Source organism: Phocoena sinus, chromosome 7 (assembly GCF_008692025.1).
Source record: "Phocoena sinus isolate mPhoSin1 chromosome 7, mPhoSin1.pri, whole genome shotgun sequence".
In the NCBI taxonomy this organism is placed as follows: domain Eukaryota; kingdom Metazoa; phylum Chordata; class Mammalia; order Artiodactyla; family Phocoenidae; genus Phocoena; species Phocoena sinus.
Window position 1 is genome coordinate 87,344,478 of NC_045769.1, and position 22,414 is coordinate 87,366,891.

Sequence of the window (22,414 nt, forward strand, 5' to 3'; positions counted from 1 at the left end):
TAATATAATACTGTAAATCAACTATACTTGAATAAAAAAATAACAAAAATATATATTACAATAATATTGCCCTTTTAGATGAAAGAACTTAAATTTGTAATTTAGCCATTTGTAAAAGAGCCATGTTAAATGAACTTGAACTATAGTCCTAAGTAAAAGGAATCCAAGATATAACCATTCCCTCATTGATTTATTTAAACATTCAGTACATATTTACAAGGGGCAAGGAAGTTGGCATCCCCAGTGCCCACGTACACCAGGTTGTAATTTGTGAGCACAGACTGCCTGATTCGAATCCCAGGTCTGCCCTTTACCACTGGGCCACTTTGAGAACTTGCAAAGCGTCAGTTTCTTAGTCTATAAATTATGTGGAAGAATGTTACCTACCTCACAGAGTTGTTGTGAGGAGGCAGTGATTTTATCCATCCAGTGGTCTTAGAATAGTTCCTGATCCATATAAGGGCTGTATAAGTTTATGCTCTTATTATTAATCTTTGCTTCCCAATAACTCAACTCTGTTACCTCAGGATTCTCTCAGTGGATTTATGATAATTCAGTAAAATTTAAGTTCTCCCTTCCTTCTCCTTCACGTAGCACTTAAGTTCTAAGGATGCTTAGGAACGTCAGGGGAGAAAGCTTGGTCTCAGTGGGCACATGGCCACATTGGCATCCTTTGAAAGGAATATTGTCCGGTCTGGTTCTTGGTGATCACCTCACAGAGCTGGTGTCTAGTACGTTCAGTTCCCATCTGCCTGTGTGCACTGAGTTGTTCACCCTGTGTGCACTGCAGGGGCCTCTCAGTGTAACGCAGTGCCACCTGTGTCCCGCTGGCCGTCTGGAAACTTCTTTCTCTTACTCAGGGTTTTTGGAATTTTTGGTTGCTCTCCCATTCCACTTCTGGACCTCAGAAAACCCAGCAAATGTCCTTGTAGTCTTCCCGGACCCAGGCTGTTTATTTTCCTGTTGATCCCATGTCGTGCTGGCCACAGGAGCTGCTGCAAAGCTGCTGGTTTCTAGAGGAAAAGGCACAAGACCAGGGTCACTCTCCCAACAAACAGGCTCTCTGCCACCCTGTTTACACCAGCTTTCAGCCCTGGAATCCACTCAACGTTGTCTCTGTTCTCTCCAGTGTGCCTCCCTTAGCCCATCCTTAGATTTTTGGGCTGGGGGTGCTGGGGGCTGGCAGTGTAGGGAGAGTGTTGAGAGAAACCTACTTAGTATTATTCTCCAAAATTATTGATTAGACCTCAGCCTCAGAATTTTGATGTGGAAATCAAGAATTCACCATTGCTTGCCTTCTCTCTGCATTTCTGCCTAATAACCCTACCTTAAGGGCAAAGACTAGAACATTCTTGTTGCGGTAGGGTGGGGGGTGGGGAGGAGCGGATTTGCGAAGTAGGAAATACCGAGGGAGGAAGCCTATTAAGCACATTGATTAATACTTCAAATATTATCCTTCTACACATGTATTGATAGGGCTTCTTTTGAGACCCCCTGCCTCAGAGAGCTCCCAGATAATTGCATTACAACATAATAAGTGAAAACCCAAAAGAGGAAGCAACTAATTTTGCCTGGAAAATTCAGGCAACGCTTCACCGAGGAAGTAAGGATAATTGAAAGAGGGATTCCGTTAGACACAGCTCCTGACCCACATGTGTTGCAAGGAAGAACACTGAACTAAACTGGATGTGAACTTGAACTCAGGGAGCCAGAAAGACTCAACCAGAACTGGCCATAGTGCTTTTCTTCTTGTGTCCATTTGTAAGTCTACATTGGGGCAAACAGCCTGGTGGACAAGATCCCTCCATCCCTCCATCCCTTGTGTATGGGGCTGCCCCCAGGGCTAGAATGAAGTTGGTGGATAGCAGCTTGACACCCGCAGTCCTACCTGAGGTCCTAGAAAGCTCTGGTCTTCTCTTGTGTCAGAGCCCAGAACTTCTGAACTGGAGGCTATTTTATTTTACTTTACTTGCATATTATATTGTGTTTTTTTTCAAGTATTTTTAAATTAATTTTTATTGAAGTATAGTTGCTTTACAATGTTGTGTTAGTTTCTTGCTGTACAGCAAAGTGAATCAGTTATACATATACACATATCCACTCTTTTTAAGATTTCCTTCCCATTTATGTCACCACAGAGCACTGAGTAGAGTTCCCTGTACTATACAATAGGTTCTCATTAGTTATCTGTTTTATACATAGCAGTGTATATATGTCAATCCCAATCTCCCAATTCATCCCACCCTCCCCTTCCCCCTTGGTAACCATAAGTTTGTTCTCTACATCTGTCACTTTATTTCTGCTTTGCAAATAAGTTCATTTCTACCATTTTTCTAGATTCCATGTATAAGCGATATCATACGATACTTGTTTTTCACTTTCTGGCTTATTTCACTCTGTGTGACAGTCTCTAGGTCCACACACGTCTCTGCAAATGGCACTATTTCATTCCTTTTTATGGCTGAGTAGTATTCCATTGTATATATACACCACATCTTCTTTATCCATTCCTCTGTCGATGGACATTTAGGTTTCGAGGCCATTTTAAAAGCTTTACCTGTTGCAGACCTACTCCTTATTTTAGGAGCCGGCCTCCAGCCAATGTGAAATGGGTAAGTTTTTCCATAGCAGGCACGCCCCATCTTACTTTTGTGTACTATTTACCCTCCTCCTAGCATGAGCCATTTAGTTCTCACCGAGGCATCCCAAATTTCCTTTTGTCTTTTGCTATTTCACACAATTCTAACCTTCCCTATGTGTTCTTCACATTTCAAAATCTCGTCTTCTTGACCTTCCTGCTTTAACCATCGAGTTTACATACTCTTAGTAATCTGTTTCAATATATTAATCCTCAAAGAATACAAGATACACACATATAATTTTAAATTAAATCCCACTAACGTGTACATACTTGCTAATATCTTGATGTCTTACCTCCTCAGGGATATTTGTGTTTTAAAGAGGTTACTTGTATACCTACTTCTCCAAAATGAAACACAAAAAGGGAATTTTTGCTTATTCATCTAACCATCCAGCCATCAAATAATATTTAGTACCAACCTTCTGTGAACAGGTACTTTGTTAAAACTGTACAACCAAGATATGTCAAAGGCTCCAGGCTTAGGGAACTTCAGGCATTAACAGTCACAGATGAGCTTTGTGGACAATGGACTTTCCTTCTTATCTCTCAGATCACAGCACAGGGGAACAGGCTCTCTCCTTGACTGGAACTTAGACTCCTTGAGGGTTGGGTCTCCTGTTCTCTTTAGTCATACTTGCATCCCAGTGCCTTGTGTAAGTTCTGTCTGGCACGCAGAGGTGCCTAGTTCACCTTCATAGAGTAAATTCCTGACCTCGGAGACAAGGATATTCTTGTCCTAAGGCCAAAAACTTACACTAGATTAGAGATGTTTTGTTGTTCTGAATTTTTATACTTTGAATAATACACTTGGACCCTAGAACCAACCACAGTGTTTTGTTATGTATCATTTTGAATATAAAGCTGGTCTGCTTGGCATTCTTCCTAAAGGTAATTGATATTCAAGTAAAGAAAAGACCCCTTTATAACCTTTCCTTGGTGGGCTTTATATTGCAAGTCCAATTTACAGATGAAAACACCTAAGAGGCATTTATTACATATCTGTCCTGTAAATGCATCAAAGACGTAAAACCACTGACTTCTTTCTTTGACTTGAATGGTTAAAATTGTCCATCATTTTAATACTTCTGAAATCTAAAATATACTAATATATAAGTTAACTTTTAAGTTTAAATAACTGTGAAAAAATATTAAAATGTAATCATATAAAGCCAAATTAGAATATTGAAGAAACTCTATGCAAAAAAATGAAAAATTAATTCTTTAATTTTGATCTCAAATACATACTGCTCTCGAGAATATGGGTGAACTTTTTCCTAAATGATAATATTGTCATAACTGAATATACACATACTACTGAATCTTTGGGTAAGTTCTCATTTGGAAAGTATGATACAGATTTCATTTTTAAAAAAATGAAGTGCAGGGCTTCCCTGGTGGCGCAGTGGTTGAGAGTCCACCTGCCAATGCAGGGGACGCGGGTTCGTGCCCCAGTCCGGGAAGATCCCACATGCCACGGAGCGGCTGGGCCCGTGAGCCATGGCCGCTGAGCCTGCGCGTCCGGAGCCTGTGCTCCGCAACGGGAGAGGCCACAACAGTGAGAGGCCCGTGTACCGCAAAAAAAAAAAAAAAAAAAAAATGAAGTGCATAAAATCTGAGTCTAAAACAGAAGAAACAGGTTTTTTAATGTTACCTTTTTAAAAGATTACCTTTATTTTAGGATGTTCATGGGAAATTCAACTTCCAGTGCCATTCTAATACATAAAAAATGAATGTCAGGAAAAAAATTGTTTCATGTACCAGCCAATGTATTTCTGTAATCCTCCCAGAAAAGATGATTGTCAAACAGACTACTTCTTGCAAAAATGCCTTCTCTGTCTCATCTCTTACTTAGCACTTTATCCTCTGCTTCTCAAGACTGAACCAGGCTCAGGAAACCCTTAGCACCAGCAGCCCACAAGCCCTGTTGATGTTTTGCTAAGGAGGGATTTTCGTCTTGCACTCACAGCACACTCTTCACCTTGGAGAAGCGCCTTCTGCCAGCTGTCCCTGAGAATCAGAGGATATCCTCCATTTCACTTCCACCTGTCCGCCTTTTTGATCCTCATTATTTTTGGCAGCTTCTCCATCTATTGTGTGGTTCGGGGAGTTGATGTCTTATTGTTGTGGAAGATTACATTTGCACTCTATTTCCAGTTCTCCTTGTTGCCTTTGGGTAATGTCCAAGTGGAGAAGGGGGGGAATGGCAATTGACTCCCCTGATCTCAGTTGTAATTATTTAGGAAAGTGATTTGATATGATGTTATAATAGTTCTTGGAAGGAATGATGAGCATCTGAACTCTATCAAGAAAGGAGAGGGCTTCCCTGGTGGCGCAGTGGTTGAGAGTCCGCCTGCCGATGCAGGGGACACGGGTTCGTGCCCCGGTCCGGGAAGATCCCACATGCCACGGAGCGGCTGGGCCCGTGAGCCATGGCCGCTGAGCCTGCGCGTCCGGAGCCTGTGCTCCGCAACGGGAGAGGCCACGACAGTGAGAGGCCCACGTACTGGAAAAAAAAAAAAGAAAGAAAAAAAGAAAGGAGAAACATACTTGGGTGGTAATAAGGAGTTGGTTCGGGAATTGATTGTTGACGTGAGGGTGTCTGGGCTAATTGTGGATTGGGTGATGAGATTAATGGTGGCACTTGACAGAATTAGGGATACAGTCTGAGAAGAAAAATTCAGTTAAGGACATGTGTGCCTTTATACACAAACACAAACTGCTTTAAATCATGTTTGTAACTCTATGAAAAGCTCAATAATGGCACATTCCACTTATACTATAAATTAACTGATTGTAAAGTATAGCAAACTTTATTTTTTGCCCAATTATGGTGGCTATCAAACTCAATAGAATATTCTTAAATTCCCAGTTCTGTAAATGAAGAATAAAACAATGATGATTACAATAATTATTATTACAATAATTATAACAACCACCATCCTTTATTGTGTATTTTCTGTTTGCCAGGCACTGAAAATTGTTTCATATACATCATCTCAGTTAATCCCCTCAACAGCTCTTTGAGTGTTATTAGTCAGATTGTTACAGATGAGGAAATTAAATCTCAGACAGGTTTAGTAATTTGCCCTGGATTACAGCTACTAAATGTCAGAACTAGGATTTTAACCCTCCTTTCACTAGGCTGTATCGTCCATGTAAACTTAAACTATTTTACATCATTTATTCTGATAAAACATACCATTAGAACTATAGTTATAGATGAATTGATTATTATTAGCTTTCAATAAGCATCTTCTTTTTTGGGGGGTTTACATACACCTCTAAAGCAAACTATTTAGTCAAAAAGATCTCTCACCAAATACACTATCTAACATACTCGACTCTTCTTTGTTATCCATTCTTTACCAGAAATAAATTTTCCTGATACCTCCTAGTAATAAGTAGATTTAATTAATTAAGACTTTGGTTCATGAGGCTTCTCATTCTGAAGAACCATTTCTTGAGCATTATAGTTAATTTATAGCATGTGATGCTATTACAATATTCAAAATCTTTTATCCTTTTCCATATGAATGATTAGTCTATCTTTGGTACCTAATGTGAGTAGTTCTTAATACCTTTAAATAATAAGCCAAAAAGACTGGGTAATGAAATTTGGGGATGAACTTTTTTCTTTTATGTTTTTGTGAAAGGGACTAAGTAGAATAATACAGGTTTATTTCATTTACGAGAATGTAGGAGAAGAGAGGAGATACATAATTAATACTGTTTATAAAATGAAAAAATGCAACATATGTAGTAACAAGAACACGTCATTTTGAGCAGGTCTTTATAGAACAGACATCCCATACTATGTTCCTCCTTTTCCACAGTCATTGCCATGACAATCTGGTATGCTTAGCAGTTGCTGCTTAGTAAGGGAGATGTCTCTTCTAGGAGATCTCTGTGTCAGCCAAAAAACACTGCAGTCTCATTTGGGTCTAGAAATAAGATGAAATACATAAAATGAACAGAATTCTAGCATTTTTCTTCCCATTGAAAGGATTTTTTATGAGTCACTCTGCCCATTTCTACTTTAACATTTTTTTAAATCAGAAGGAAGTTTTGGAGCAGAATTTTCTCTTCAAATTAAGATTCTTTCCCATATGATTGAAGACCTTGTCATTTCTAGATGTGACAAAATGTCCACAACTGAATATGAAAACCTGTTATTAAGAATTGAAATTCATTTGGATGAAAGGCATCTAATAATCCAGGCCATGTTTAATTGTCCATTAAAAAAAAAAAAACATGATCCTTCATGTCATTTCATAGACCTATCCTACTGTAATCTAAAAAATATAACTGTCTCTGTTCAGCCACGACAGAGCTATTATTCACTCACTCCAAAATCATATTTTGAGTGCCCACCAACTTCTGGAGTCAAAGGATTTCACTGTTGTGGTAGGGATTTCGGATGAATTATAAGAGGACAACCTACAAATAAATATGAAATAATGTAAAAGAACACATTCATGGAATCATCAGTAACTTGAGAATGTTCTTGCAGGGATTCAGAGTGAGATGGGATTTCACAGGGATGACTACTAGTAACAATAAACTCAAAATTAGTGAAAGAGGCAATGGGCAAAGAGTGGCCGAGAGGAGGGGAGAGTGTGTCCCAGACTCAGGAATTATAGACACAAGAGCTGTGGATGGAAAACAGCACAGAGACAGGAAGAGGATGAGAATGAATATGAGTATCAACACTCATTTGAGGGAATGAGTTGATTGAAATATTTGAATGTTGGATAGGGTGGCTTAATTTCAATTTAGTGGGTTTTTAGTATGCATTTCAGAGAAGAAATATATAAGGAAAATCACATAGAAGAGGATAATGTAAGAGTTTTGCTGGAAGCTGAATTGGCAGAGGGAGAGTCTGAAGCTCAGTGGTGTTGTCAGGGTATGAGGGGATAACATTGTACTATAGAAATGGAAATTATCAAGCAATCTTAAATTATGTAGGAGAAAATAGTAAGGCTGGTAATGAGTTTATTAGCAGGACAACTTAGAAGCAGCCTCCTTGTGTTCAGAATGTGTCAGGCTTGAGTCCTGGAATATTGGGAGGATGAGGATATGTCAGTACCAGAGAGAAGCTAGGTCATTAATGCTGTGTTCGACAAGGCAACAGCTTAGTTTTTAAGTATTATAGATGAGTTGTCATTGGAAGAGCCAAGTGAAGACTCTGTGTATTCACCTCATTATATAAATAGTAAAAAAATAATTTATAATAGGTGGGGATAAAAAGATTAGATTCATGAGAGGTGAGCTAGATTTGGAGTGTCAGTTCAGAATAATAACTTTTTAAACTGTATGCCAGGCCTAATTCTACACATGGAGAATACAGGGTAAACAAAGGCATGAGCTCTGCCCTCGTGGAACTTACAACATAGAGTGCGTAGGTGACTCTTTGAAAGTGGGATAGTTCCAAAAGGCAGGTAAACATTGTAGGACAGGGGAAATAGATCTTTGTTAGAGATTTGAGATGGCTACATTTGCAGGGTAGGAGGAGAAAACAAGAATGAATAAGGATTCTACAAAAGAGAACTTTGAATGTTATAAAAAGAACCAGATGTCACTTTAAGTATTGTTTGAAACATCAGTAAGTTGGAACCAACTTAAATGTCCAGTAGTAGGAGGATTTACTTTAAATTGTGAAATATTAGGTAAACATTATTAAATGAGATATCTATATGCACTGATGTAGATAGATGTCTATGATGTATTTAATGAAAATGGAAAGTGCAGAATGACTGATAATGATCTCGTATTTATAAAGTAAGGAAAGTGTATAAAAATACGCTCACACAAATATATATTTGTGCATGTGCATAGAAATAGATCAGGAGGCCTACTCACCAAACAGTTGTTAGTAGTGGTTACATATGAGGAGTAGAATCAGGAAGGGTAAGAAATAGGGGCTCTCAGTGCATACTTCATATATTTCAGAATTATTTTTATTTTATTACATTGAGCATGCATTTTCTTCATTGAAATTTGTATTGGAATAATTGTAGATTCACATACAGTTGTAAGAAATCATACAGAGTCCCCTCCTGGAACTGCGATGTTACAAAATGTTGAGTCTTCTGTTCCTGTCCCAGAGGTCCCTGAGGTTCAGTTCTTTCTTATTTTATATTTTTGTCTATTTTCTCTCTTGTTCACAGTGAGTAAATTCTGTTCACCTCAAGAACACTGATTCTATTCTCTGCAATATCCTTTCTACTATTGAGCCCATCCAGTGAGTTTTTAAATTTCTATTCTTGTATTCTCGGTACTGTTATTTCCATCTGACAGATGCTGAGATTAAGCATGGGAAAACCTGACTGTAAGCTTCCTGGCAGTCAGGGTAAAACAGGAAACAAAAATCATGCATCTTCCTATACGAGAAGTAAAAACACAACAATTCTCAGTGATGTCAAAGAATTTCCTAGGCTTCTCCCTTAGACAAATTTCTCACTCTAGGAGATGGACTAAGAGGAGTAGTTCTCAGGATAACCAGCAAGCAGTTTTGAATGTATTTTCTACACATCTCTTGGAGGGAAATGTTATAATACAAAAGAAAATCTAAATGATTTGTCAGTTTCCAGTTACAGCCCAGATCACCACATCTGACAAGGAGAAACTTTATTACAGAAAGAAACAGAAGGACTTAGTAATGAACTGGGGAAAGAGCTCAGTTCATAGAGCCTCCCAGGTCTGAGAAGAAGTAATTACATACATTGTGATGCTTTAAAAGTATGTGCAACAGTAACTGCTGCCTAAGTAACATCCTAAGAGTGGGGAAGACCCCATTCATCCTAATTGAGACACTTCGTGGCCTACCAGTTATATGAGTCATGGGTTTCTATTGGCTTCCTGGCGAAAGTTGTAGCGAAAGAGCTCATTGACAAATTAGAGAGCTGAGTGAGATTACTGTATACAATATCTGGGAAGAGTGGGAATCATTGTTGAAGAGAAACAACCTGGGGGGTCTAAGCTTTTAGCAGTGGGGAGATTTAAAAGGAGATCATGTTGTGAGACCTAGTGGGAAAAATGATTCATTGAATATCGTTTTCACTGGGTGGCCTGCTGGATGAAATGAGTGGGAAGATGTAATTGGTCATTAGGTCATTAGATTGTAGTCTAAATACACTATTTGGAAACTAAGCAAGGATTGCTTCTAAGAAAGCAGAAGATGGTCAGTGTTGTCAAATGTAGGAGAAAATACAAGAAGATGAGAATGAAGGGGGGCATAGGTGAGAATTAGTATTGTTAGAGAGCATTTTCACCCAACAGAATTAAAGAATGGGAGGCAAGTTGTAGGAAAGATACAGGAGGTAAGAAAGGAGGGATATAGCTAATATTCTAAGATGAAAGGATCTATGAAAAGTCACCTAGAAATAGTATATTATTGGAACTATTGTCATTGATAAATGGTGTCAGGTAAAAAGGATAACTTAAAAGTGCCTAAGACATACATGAAGAAATTGTGGAGGAGGGGATAGGATCACAGGCTTTAGGAAGGGAACTGAGCATGAGAACGCAGATTTCTCAAAGAGACAAGGTAGAAGATCTAGAGCTCTAATGGACTTTGAATTTGGAAAGGCAGACATCTCTCCCTCTGCTATTAAAAGGAAAGATGAGAATATGAATGTGCAGATGGCATGAAACACTGATATGCATAAATTAGAATTTTATTTTTCTATGACTTAATTTCTGTGCAATGGCCCATTTCAATACGGTGATGGAAAGCTCAAGCCGTTCAAGATTCTCTGTCTTCCATTTTCCTGGTCCTCATTCCTCCCAGGCCACTGCTGAGGGATCCTTTGCTTTTATCGGTCTGCCAGCAGCCCTGTGACTCCTCCATGACACTCAAGGAAACCATGGTTCCACATTTATGCCTACCATGTCTCAGGAATCTCTCACGAATGTCCCTAGTACTGTGTGCCCAGATACATACCCTCAGACATTCAGTCTCCGGGGTCATGCTTCTTCCTCGGCTTCTAACCCAGGAAGTGTAGTTCATGGCCTCAGGGACTCTCACAGTTCTGTTTTCCTCAACTCTCCCCCATCAGTCCTCCTTGTTTCTTGTCTAGAGGTAGAACAGTGACATGTTGTGGGAGGGTGTATGCTACTGTCACATAGCATTTTGCTTAAGTACTTGTACCTATCTGAAGTCCTTACCATTTCTACAAGGGCTTTTGCTTCTGTGACCAACAAAGAAGACTGCCCCTTTTTTTTGGTAGAGGTTGGGGGGGCTTTTCCCGTGTCTCAAGCCTTCCTTGAAGCAACGAACATAAAACATCTTAGTTTCTTGAATGTGTTCAGGTAGAAGGGAAATGGAATAAATTGGTTAACATTTCTAAAATATTAAAATACCACAAATACCAAAGATGAAGCGAATGAGAGTTTATTGTGTTTTACAATAAACACATATATAGTTGTTTTACAATGTTGTGTTAGTTTCTGCTGTACAGCAAAGTGAAGCAGAGTTCCCTGTGCTATAGAGCAGGTTCTCATTAGTTATCTATTTTATACGTATTAGTTAGTGTATATATGTCTAACAACTAACATTTTAAATGTAGGTATTATCATTACCCCATTCTAACTGTGAAGAAGCTGAGGCTATGTGAGGTTATATCACATACAAAGAGTCATACTGCTGATCAGTGGCAGAGCCACTTGTCTCCGAACTGTACCCTTCACTCTCTCTCTGAAAGTAAAGTTGAAGGGCAGAATGCAGTATGAGCAACATTCAGAGAAAGCCACAGTGGGTATTCTTGGTTTTAGTCACCTGTAAGGAAATGATGGTGGGGAGGGCTGGTGGAGTTACAGAAAGACAGGCACTGGTAGTATCAGATGGAGGAGAGGCTGAGTTGATGGCTCATAAGACTATGGGTTGAATTCTATTCGAAGCACCATTTTAAAGGCAGAAGCAGCACCTGTGGCAGGAAACCCAAACTGTTCATTGTTGTCAGGCATACAGAGGGAAGTGAAGAGTTTATGGTCCAAGAAAGGATAGTAGAGAAGTAAGTGATCATAACGACTAACACAAGCTGGTAAATAGAAGCCTTATGTTCTGGAATAAAGAACACATCACTGAATTTGGAAGTAACACGGTACTTCATAATGAGGCAGCAAAGATGGAGGTTAGCAGGGTATCAGAAAGGGTGAAGAAATTTGAAACCATGGTGTTGAGAGATCATGTAATTCCATATTACTTCCCGTTATTCTTATTGCCATCTCTTATCCAATGGGTTTTAACCTCAAGTAGCAATCTAAGAAATGTCCATCACTTGATGGTCTGGAAACAATACCATGGACTGAAGGTACCAGCTCTCTTTTTCTTCTCATTATATGTAGGAAGAAAGAAATGGGAAAGTCAAAGACTGTATAGAAGAAAGAATATGACTTTAGAGTGATGAGACCTGATTTCAAATGCAGACTCAGTCTCTTCTGTGTGATCTTAAATGAAAGAATAGTTATATTTCTATGACCACTTGGTTGAGAGCCTTAATTAGGATTATGGTTAGGTGCCTAGTATGGGATCCTGCACATAGCAGGAGCTCTATAAATGTAATTTATTTTTCCTACACCTTTATTCATTCAACAAATATTTTTAGAGCAGCTAATTTTATGCCACAGATAATGTATTAGTCAGCGTAGTCCACCTTATGCTGTAGTAATAAAGACCCCCTAATCTCAATTGCTTAAACACAACAGAAGTTTAATTCTCTCACCAACTCAAAGTCTGCTGCATGTTTAGATGGCTTTATTGGGCGACTCTTCTCCATGTAGCAGTCCAGACCACTTCACTCTTTTAACCTAACCATCTTAATACAAGACCTCTGCAAGGATCACTACAACAGAGAAAGTGCTGTCCTGAACTGCTCTTAGAAATTTCTACCTGGAAGTGACACACATCAATCAGCTTGCAATCCATTGGTCAGAACTACCCTGTGGCCTCTCCTACTTCAAGGGGATGAACGTGGAGTCTTTCGTGTGCCCAGAAAAAAAGAAGAACCGAATATTGATGAACACAAGGAATGTCTTCCACTCGCAAGGCACTGGGTACTTAGTAGTGAATAAAGCAGGCATCATTTATCTTTCCCTCATGGACCTCTCAATCCAGAGTGACATGCTGCTGGGAAAGTTACGGCATCTGAAAAGAGCCAGGTTTCTGCCCAGGCAAGGCAAGGAACTAGATCAAAGTGATTGCATTCAATAAGTATAAAGTTATGTGGGAAAACAGGAAAGGATAACAGTTGAGTATAAGTGACAAGTATGGAGAAACTTAGAAATCCTCAATAAATATTTACTGAATGAATGTTAAGTGAGGAATAAGAAGAAATTTAGCTCTAAAACACTAAACGGGAAAGGCGACAGAGAGAGAACAGATACAGGAAGAAAAAACACATGGAAACAGTTTATGCTTTTCAAATGTTCTGAATAATATTTGGGAATAAAAGCTGTTCTTGCTATATCTGCTGCTTCCAGTAAGCCTGAAATATTCTGTTCTGGTCTCTTCTGCCATAGTTGGGCTGCACAGGAATGAGTTCCCAGCCAGACTGTTTCATTCTTACCTAATCAAGAATGTGGGAATTGTTGGGAGACTTGGACTCTGACTCATCTTCTAGAATGTTTTATGACGAATCAAGTTTGCTTGATGGGCAGCTGTCAAATCTAGAAGTGTCACAGGAAATGAGGAATTATGCCACTATAAATACTAAAAATGCTACAGAGTTAAGCAAAAATCCTTATGAATACAATTTTATGGCAGAATGTTAGAGGTGGTTCCTTAAAGCATTAAAATGATTGACATAAAAAATATTTATTAAAGGAATGATAGAAAACATGTAAAAAAAAAAAAAGAGAAACATTTATAATGTAGCCCCTACAGATAAACCCTGTTAACATTTTGGTATACTTCACCCCAACCTTTTTTTCTAGGCACAAACGTCCATTTGTCTTACAAAAATAGATCATAAAATATGTATTGCTCTGTCACCTCCCTTTTACTTAACAGTATTTCTTGAATATATTTCCATGCCAAAAATATACTTCTACAAAATTATTTCATGGCTGCAGGGTATTATATCATATGTATGTGTCAAAGTATATTTCTTTATCATCCCATTACGTTGTTTACAGATGGTTGCTATTATAAACAATGCTGTAATGAACATACTCTGGCTGAATTTCTGTGCACCTCTTTAATTATTTCATAGGGTAACTTTTCTAAATCGGAATTACTGTGGAAAAAGTTATATACAATTTAAGGCTTATTATGTACATTACCAAATTGCCCTCTAAAATATTGTTGCAATTTACATCCCTACCAGAATCGATGAGCACAGGAGAGTTTAGGAGCCCGTAAGTCTACAAATGTGATTATAAAGAATTGACGATACCATTAAATGTGTGTTTAATCCTGATAGCTGTTGACAAAAAGGGGCACTCGATATGTTATTTTTATTTTTAAATTTTTATTTATTTATTTATTTATTTTTGGCTACGTTGGGTCTTCATTGCTGCACGTGGGCTCTCTAGTTGCAGCGCTTGGGGGCTACTCTTCTTGCAGTGCGTGGGCTTCCCATTGCGGTGGCTTCTCTTGTTTCAGAGCCCAGGCTCTAAGCGCGTGGGCTTCAGTAGTGTGGCACGTGGGCTCAGTAGTTGTGGCTCATGGGCTCTAGAGCACAGGCTCAGTAGTTGTGGCACACGGGCTTAGTTGCTCCGCGGCATGTAGGATCTTCCCAGACCAGCGTTCGAACCCGTGTCCCCTGCATTGGCAGGCAGAATCTTAACCACTGCGCCATCAGGGAAGCCCAATATGTTATTTTAAAATACCTCATCCTATGTTTCATGCTTCATTCTAAAATCATAAGTATGAGAACTTCACATTAGATTTCTTAGAAAGGAATTTAAGACAGATTCACATTCTCTGCTAAATGGGTCCATTAATATTATGGGCGCTAGGATAAGATCCATGGATGATCCATTGGATATCTGCAGTGAGTCCCTCTCTTGACAAAATATATTGAGCTCTGTCATTGCTATATCCGTGCCTTGATATATGGCTGGGCTGGATATCTGTGCACATCTTTAATGCTTCTCTGAATAGTAGGCAATTTCCCATTTGTCTAAAGAGAAAACCGAGAAAAGTTTTCAGCTAAATTGACTATGTAAACTTTGAGGGGCATGGATGAACTGGCCAAGTGTCTACTTATAATATGTAATCTACTAATTTAGACATAGATAATACTTTAAAGCATATATCATGTAGAATATTTTTAGAGGTATTGCTCTTTTCTCAACCTTATAGTTTATGATGTAGTTTTAGTCTAACTCCCTCTCCCACGCATTCTTTTTTTTTTTTTTTTTTTTTTTTTGCGGTACCTGGGCCTCTCACTGTTGTGGCCTCTCCCGTTACAGAGCACAGGCTCTGGACGCACAGGCTCAGCGGCCATGGCTCATGGGCCCAGCCGCTCCGCGGCATGTGGGATCTTCCCGGACCGGGGCGCAAACCCGTGTCCCCTGCATCGGCAGGCGGACTCTCAATCACTGCGCCACCAGGGAAGCCCTCCCATGCATTCTTGACACCAGAATGGTACCACCTTTTCAGGCAGCTGGCATGTTTCTGCCACCTGTCATCTGGAATTCAGTCTAAGCGGTTTGGGGTGCAAGTTTGTGAAACCGTATGATGCCATCACTGGAAATCTTTTCTCTGGCTATAAAAACCCACTTACTACTCATAGTCTCCAGTAACCACTTACTCTATTACCTTTTTTAGTGATCTTTAAAATACTTGTTTTCAAAAACACTTTGAATTTTTAGGTCGTGTCTCCCAAAATAATTACTAACTCAGTATTAAATCCCTTGGCTTCTGTTTTTACCGGTCCCATCAAGCGAATGACTGCTAAAACTATCCAAAATTCTCATCAGTTGGCGTCTCAGGTTAATGCTATTTTCCTAAACTGTACTTTATTCAAAATAAAGTAATTGAGAGAGTGCCTGGTATTATGAGAGACTTTATAAGGACTTTAGATAAGATGCCTCTTTTTCTGAGGGATAATTATATGGAAGAAGAATCTCACCTTACATTCATCCATATATTATAGTTTAAACAAAAAGAGAGGGGATTCATGCAAATCTCTTTTGTGTTCTTATGCAAAGTGACTATTGAATATGAGAGTTTTTGTCTACCTATAAAAAATATCTTAAGAATATAGTAGGATTGTCATGCATTTATCTTGTATAGAAACACTGAAAATATAGGTTCATGAAGCCTGCTGCTTTGAAAATATTCACATTGGAATCTTTTAAGAACTACAGCTTCTACCCAATTAAACCTCCTTCCAAGCCCAAACCACATCTACTTTTACTTTAATGCAAAACAAACCAACCAACCAACAAACAAGCAGCAGGAAATATTTAGAATAGATATTCTCTCAGAGACCCATAGCCAAAATTTTTGGAACTCAAAATGAAAAATTTAGAGAATTGAGTGGCTAGATTTCCCTGTAGTGTTACTCCCTCCTTAAAATATATTATGTTATATTGTTTCCATTCTTTTCATCTACGTATTTCCAAGAGATTCAGAGTAAAGTAACATATACTACAGGTCAGGTGGCAGCTGTTTGATTGATATGGTTGAAGATAACATATGGTGTATTCTTTACTTTAAGCTGTTTTGAGTCTTTTTTCTTGCCCACAGCAGTAGTATATGTGAGAATTACCCAAAACTTCCCAATGGTACATTTGTGTAATACCCATCATCTTAAAAAGCAATGAACATTTTGCCACTGCATTCTTTATTATTTGAAGCAAATCAAACTGAGAGCTTAAAATAAATTGTTACAGAACTCTAATTCTATAAGATTTTACAATTCCAGGAGATTATACATGCCGTTTTAAAATGTTAATCAGAAGATGCATTTGTTTTAATTCTTGATACTGAAAATATTGACTGAATTGTGAATTAACACATTTAGGGTTGCAGATGTCATTTTTCATGAGATTTCCTGAATGATATAATTTTCATATTTCATATAGCAGTTTGATCAATTTACAGATTTATTTTACATAATTAGTTGGTAAATGAGAAATTCAATTGCTGATATATAACTATTTCTCTGAAATATAGAAAATAAGTTTAAATTCTGAATTATAAACGAAAAAACAAATATTTTGAAGACATCTGGTCCACATCTGTCTGAAATCAGATAATTTAAAACAGTGTGATTAAATGCAAGAAATACTGAAATATTCACACCTTAGAATGTAAAAAATAAGTCATTCCATTTTAGTGTGATTTCTTGAATTGGTGATTTTTTTAAATTTTAGTGTCCTTTAGCCTCTTATTCTGTCATTACAAAGAAGACTGACAAGCTAAACAAACAAAAATAATCCATGTTTTTCAAAGCTTCTACTAAATGAAAGAATTATCTTTATTACTATTCTTTTATGCGTTGACTAACCTCCACTCCTAAGTTAATACTCAGCGGACTTAGACTCAGGCCTACCCCCTTTTGATGTATTTATAATTCTCCATTCAGTTATTAAAAATAAGAGATTAGTGAGAGAGTCTGTAATCTCACTCCCTAAACTGTGTGTTCCTTGTGGACACAAAGAGGCTCAGTAAATGTGAGAGAGAGGTACTCAGACTCATGGAAATGAAAAGCATCTTTGGTACATTCTCAAGATCAGTAGAGAATCGTCCTTTGAAGACTGGTCTTTTCTTTCGTTAAAAACCTGTGTTAAGTGGAAAATTAACCATTTTAGGAGAAAGGAAAATAAGCTAGACTTTCTATAGTCTAACCAAAAAATGTGAAAAAAACAGATTCTCCTTTAATAAAAGGTTGCAGAGCCTTGAGACTTCAATAGGACTGGGTTTTGATCCATGATAGAGAAATTAGATTCATGAAAACACTCAATACTAATGCTACAGTATAAGGGTGAGGGAAGATCTCAGCTTGGATGCCAGAGGCTCTCCTAACTAACAGTAGACCATGAGAGGAATTGATACTATGAGAAGTGAAAACACTTTTCCTAACACATACCCTAAGATATCACAAGTTTTGTTTTGTGTTTTTATTTCCAGGGAGCATGATAAAGATCCAGAGAGTTTTTTTAAGGTATTGATGCATCTTAAGGACTTAGGACTCAATTTCCACGTATCTGTCCTTGGAGAAACCTTCACAGATGTCCCAGGTATTCCTTTTGAATTTTCTTGTGTGTATTTTTATAGATGACATAAGCTGTACAACTTAAGTATTAATTTCCATGTTTCCCTTTGTTAGAATAATCAAGATGAGCACCGTTAACCAAAAGGTTATACGATGGCATTAAAGTGTGATTCAATTAAAAAAATACCTAAGTAAGCATTCTTTGATTTAAGTTGAGAACGTGAAGTCATCTCTTTTATCAAATATAGTTTATACAATGCATCCTAATGTAAATAACATATATTGCTTTAGGCATCTTAACACTTAAGGAAAGTGGGAATTTGTAATTGGATATACACCCTCTCACCTCTGGGGTCATTGGTTTGATTCCTACTCACATTGGTAATGGCTGAAATATATTACCATCTGTTAGGTGGCCTGTGTAAAGCATTTTGGCATCAAACTTGTAATGTGGAGTAGACACATATCATAGTTGTCATTGGTCCATGTCTTTTTTATTGAACTTGAGAAAACAAACAAAAATCCAAAGCTGATAGCAGCAGGTCTTCTCATCCTTAATGCCACATGGAGCCTGTTCCAAGCCATTTCCTTCACCCTGCATCCTCACTGGGCATGTTTGGGTCAGTAAGATGAGCATCCCAACCACCGTCCTAAGCACTTAGGTGTTCATATTTTTTAAGCTTTGGGTATTCAGCTTTTTTTGTAAACTCCAAATATACAGACAAGAAAAGTTCAGAAATGACCTCTGTCATCATGCTTTATGACTCTTAAGGACCACTTAAAGTTTACCCTCAGTTAGCAAGTACTTTTTGATTCTGGTACAACACAAGGAAGTACACCCAGCTTGTACCTCAGTAGCTTCATCTGATATGGCTCATCCTCTGCCCCCTGCACTTACGGACACCAAACTTTTCTCAGTTCCTCTAAGATTCCAGCCTTCTTTAAACCTTTGCACATTTGCCTATTTGTATTTTATTCATTTGCTCTCAGCTCAAGGGCATTTTCTTTCAATGTGAAGCTTTGCAGTGGTCTCATGGCACCCTATACTTTTACCTCATGGTGCCTCCCTCAGTTTCTAATCATATAATTTTGTGTAATTTGTTATCTCACTCCCCCCACACACACACACACATACACATAAACATTAGAATGTAGGTGCTGGGAGGACAAAGATTATGACTATCTTGTTCATCACGGTACCTCAGAGCCTAGTGCAGTGCCTGGTACAAGGCTGGAACTCAATAAATATTTGTTCAATAAACAGATAAAAATGTAAACTCCCTGCCCTCAAGCAGTTTATAGTTTTCTTGAAGAGGGAACACTTTTGCATAAGGACGGGAAACAGAGGGAAACACAGGATAATGTAATTATATATTAGTACTGACACATGTGGCTTAGAGTAGAATGTTAATTTAAGAGCTAGAACTTGAATAGCCAAAGGATTAGGATATTCCAAAAGGGGAAACAACATGGGCAAAGCATAGAGAAGCAAGTATTTTAGATATTGTACTTAAATGAGAGAACAATTTCAGTGATTAGTGCTATGAGGTCGCTAAGTAGAATAGAAGATTCTGCATGCAAAACTTAATAAGCAAGTAATACATGGGCAGGGTAGGGCCAAAGTACGGAGGATGAGCAAAGTAGATTAGGTAAAGGTAAAAAATAGGGAGCCTCGGTCTTGAACTGGAAAGAAATATGATAAAGCGTGTATTTTAGGAAGATTTATCTTGCAGTGATATGTAGGCAGAATTGCAGTGAGACTCTGCAGCGGTCATCCAAGTGTGATTCTGTGAGGTGGTGGAAGAGAGATTAGTGAGAGGGCTGTAGGAGAGAGACATTCTCAAGGAAAACACAGAAAAGAATTTGATAGATGGATGGCTGTCAAAAAAGAAGGAAGAAAAAATCAGCTCATTTACAAAGCTAGTGAGTTCAATTTTGTTTGTGCCAGTTTTGAGGTGTTCGTGGATGAACTGAGGAAAGAGGCTGGAGGATATCCCTAAGCAGAAGGCTTTGTAGCCAGCTTTACTGTTGGATAATTTTAAGCCTCCACTACAAAGAAGACTAGGTTCTTACTCAAAGGGCCATGTCCTTGGGATCACAGCTCTCCCATCCCACACGTTAACACTGAGCTATTTAGATCAGCACTGGGGATTGAAAGTGGATTGGGGAGCAATTAGGGGCCCAGGAACTGAGTGCTCAGTAATTACAGGCTCAATCTTTTACTCATTTTGGTTCGACCTCAACACATACTTACTGAGCACTGTGGAAGGGGGATTTCACAGTGTACAGGACTCAGTCTGCACCTCAGGGAGCCCTGCCTTGGGGAGACACTTACATATAATTAACAGGTACCTAGGATGCTGTGGGATCATTAGGGAATGCTGTGGAAGACCATAGGAAGGGTCATATTACCTACGTACACACTTCTGTTACTCCCAGTCCCAACTGGAGCTCCTCTCTGCCCTTGCCTCTGGCCCATCTCTGTCACGTCAAATGTGAATCAATTCTCTTTAAGGCTACAGAACTTCACCTTGCACATAGGAGGAGCCCAAGTTGTTGGCTGGATGACTGAGCCTGGGAGATTTCCAGGTTGTGCTCCTAGAAGGCCACCTTGCTAGTCTTTACTCCAAAGGTTTCTTCACAGGCAGTTCTGTGTAACTTCTGCCATTTGTATCACTGTCCTAGTTTGACAAACACTAATATAGCACTTGCTGTATTTCAGGCATTGTTCTAAGCCATTTATAAATGTTAATTCTTCTTAACAGTCTCATTCAGTATTACTGTCTCCATTTTTCTTAGGTGGGGAAACTGAGGCACAGAGAAATTAAGTGAGGTCACATAACTATCAATACATAATACTTTTAACCACTGTGCTGTGCTACCTTTCCATTTTCTTGTTTTCTGACCCAACTGCTTCTCTAAGTTTAAACATTAATTTTTTTTCCCCACCTCACCATCCAGCACTTCACGCAAAGGGTTACCTAGCAGGCATACATTTCTTTGCCTGTTGTCTCTTCTAGGTGCTCCACTAGCATATCTAAAACCCATACCCTAAAACCAGCTTATACACTGCAGTATCAGCCAGAAGGATAACTCTGAACACTGTTAACATTTGTGAGGAAGTGGTTTTCTTGTAACTAATTGTAATAATAATCATTATTATCCTGTTAATTGCTATTATTTATTGAAAGTTTGCTTCTTGCTTGGTCCTTTGCCAGGTTATTTCATATACTGCTCATGATAATCCCAAAGGCGTAGGTATTATTATCCATTTGATAGATGGAAAAACTGAGACTTTGAAGGCTTGCGTCACTTTGATTACACTCCTTATGAGTCAAGTTTTGCTCTTTCACATACAAGCCTAGATGTATTGGAAAACCAAGAAAGGTTTAATACGTGACGGCAGGACCATGAAAATACTCTTATTTTTTTCCCTTGAGGTAAGATTTATACATATAACATTGTATTTAAATTTAAGGTGTACAATGTGATAACTTGATACATTTACATATTGCAATATGATTACCAGTGTAGCTCTAGCTAAGGTCTCTCTCACATCACATAATTATTTCTTTTTCACAGTGAGAACATGTAAGATCTAGTCTCTTAGCAATTTTAAAGTATAAAATACAGTATTGTTGACTGTAATCACTATGCTGTATTTTTGATCTCCAGGACTTATCCTTACTCTAGTTGCAAGTTTGTACATTAATTACTCTATAACCAACTTCTTTCTCCTTCCCTCTACACAGAACTGGTAGGGAAAGGTAGCATATCAGAGTGATGGCATTAGTGCTAGTGAGTTTTACTGCCCCCCCCCTTTTTTTTTTTTTTTTTTTTTTCTTGCGGTACGCGGGCCTCTCACTGCTGTGGCCTCTCCCGTTGCGGAGCACAGGCTCCGGACGCGCAGGCTCAGCGGCCATGGCTCACAGGCTCAACCGCTCCACGACATGTGCGATCCTCCCAGACAGGGGCACGAACCCGTGTCCCCTGCATCAGCAGGCGGACTCTCAACCACTGCGCCACCAGGGAAGCCCATTACTGCCCTTTTTGATGAAGCAGACAATCTCCATTAAATTTCTTTTGAAAATGTTAAAACCACAGTAGAGCAACTTTGTAGAGTCTTCATACTGTTGATTATTTTCAAATTATGTTGCGGTAAGGTTATTATCATCCTTTTTCTGAAAAGTGTAGTAGTTGATTATCGATTCTAGTTTATAGCTACATAGTTTATCATTCTTTTGCATGATCCTTCCATTTTACAAAAGAGATGCTAGATCTAGGACGGTGACTATTCCAAGTTCTCACAGCTGGGCACAGTGGGCGAGACGGGCAGTAGGTAGTGGCAAGGTTAGGAGTAGAACCTGGGAGTCAGTCTCCTCATCCCTACTCACTTCTGTATGTGTTCAACACATATTTTTTAAATATCTACTTTATGCCAAGCACTAAACTAGATGTTTAAGATGAAGTGGTGAATAAAACAAACATCTTCTGTGATGTTTGCATCACGGAAGTAGTCTATCTCCGGTGCATTATCCATCAGTTCCTAGAGCGCTTAGCATGTGCCAGGTACTATTAGAAGCCCTTTGTGCATTGCCTTGTTTAT

The 22,414-nt window shown here is 38.6% G+C and overlaps 1 protein-coding gene across 11 annotated transcripts in view; it reads left to right on the plus strand.

Annotated features, from left to right (window-relative positions):
* GTDC1 (glycosyltransferase like domain containing 1) overlaps positions 1 to 22,414 on the plus strand; it is a 505,179-nt gene that overhangs the window by 349,339 nt on the left and 133,426 nt on the right. For all 11 annotated transcript variants that reach the window (XR_004350686.1, XM_032637181.1, XM_032637182.1 and 8 more), the window contains one exon: positions 17,724 to 17,833. Coding sequence is in view for 10 of the 11 variants with exons in the window: in XM_032637181.1 (XP_032493072.1) it covers positions 17,724 to 17,833 (110 nt within the window). In the remaining variant the exon portion in view is untranslated. The remainder of the gene's footprint in view (positions 1 to 17,723; positions 17,834 to 22,414) is intronic.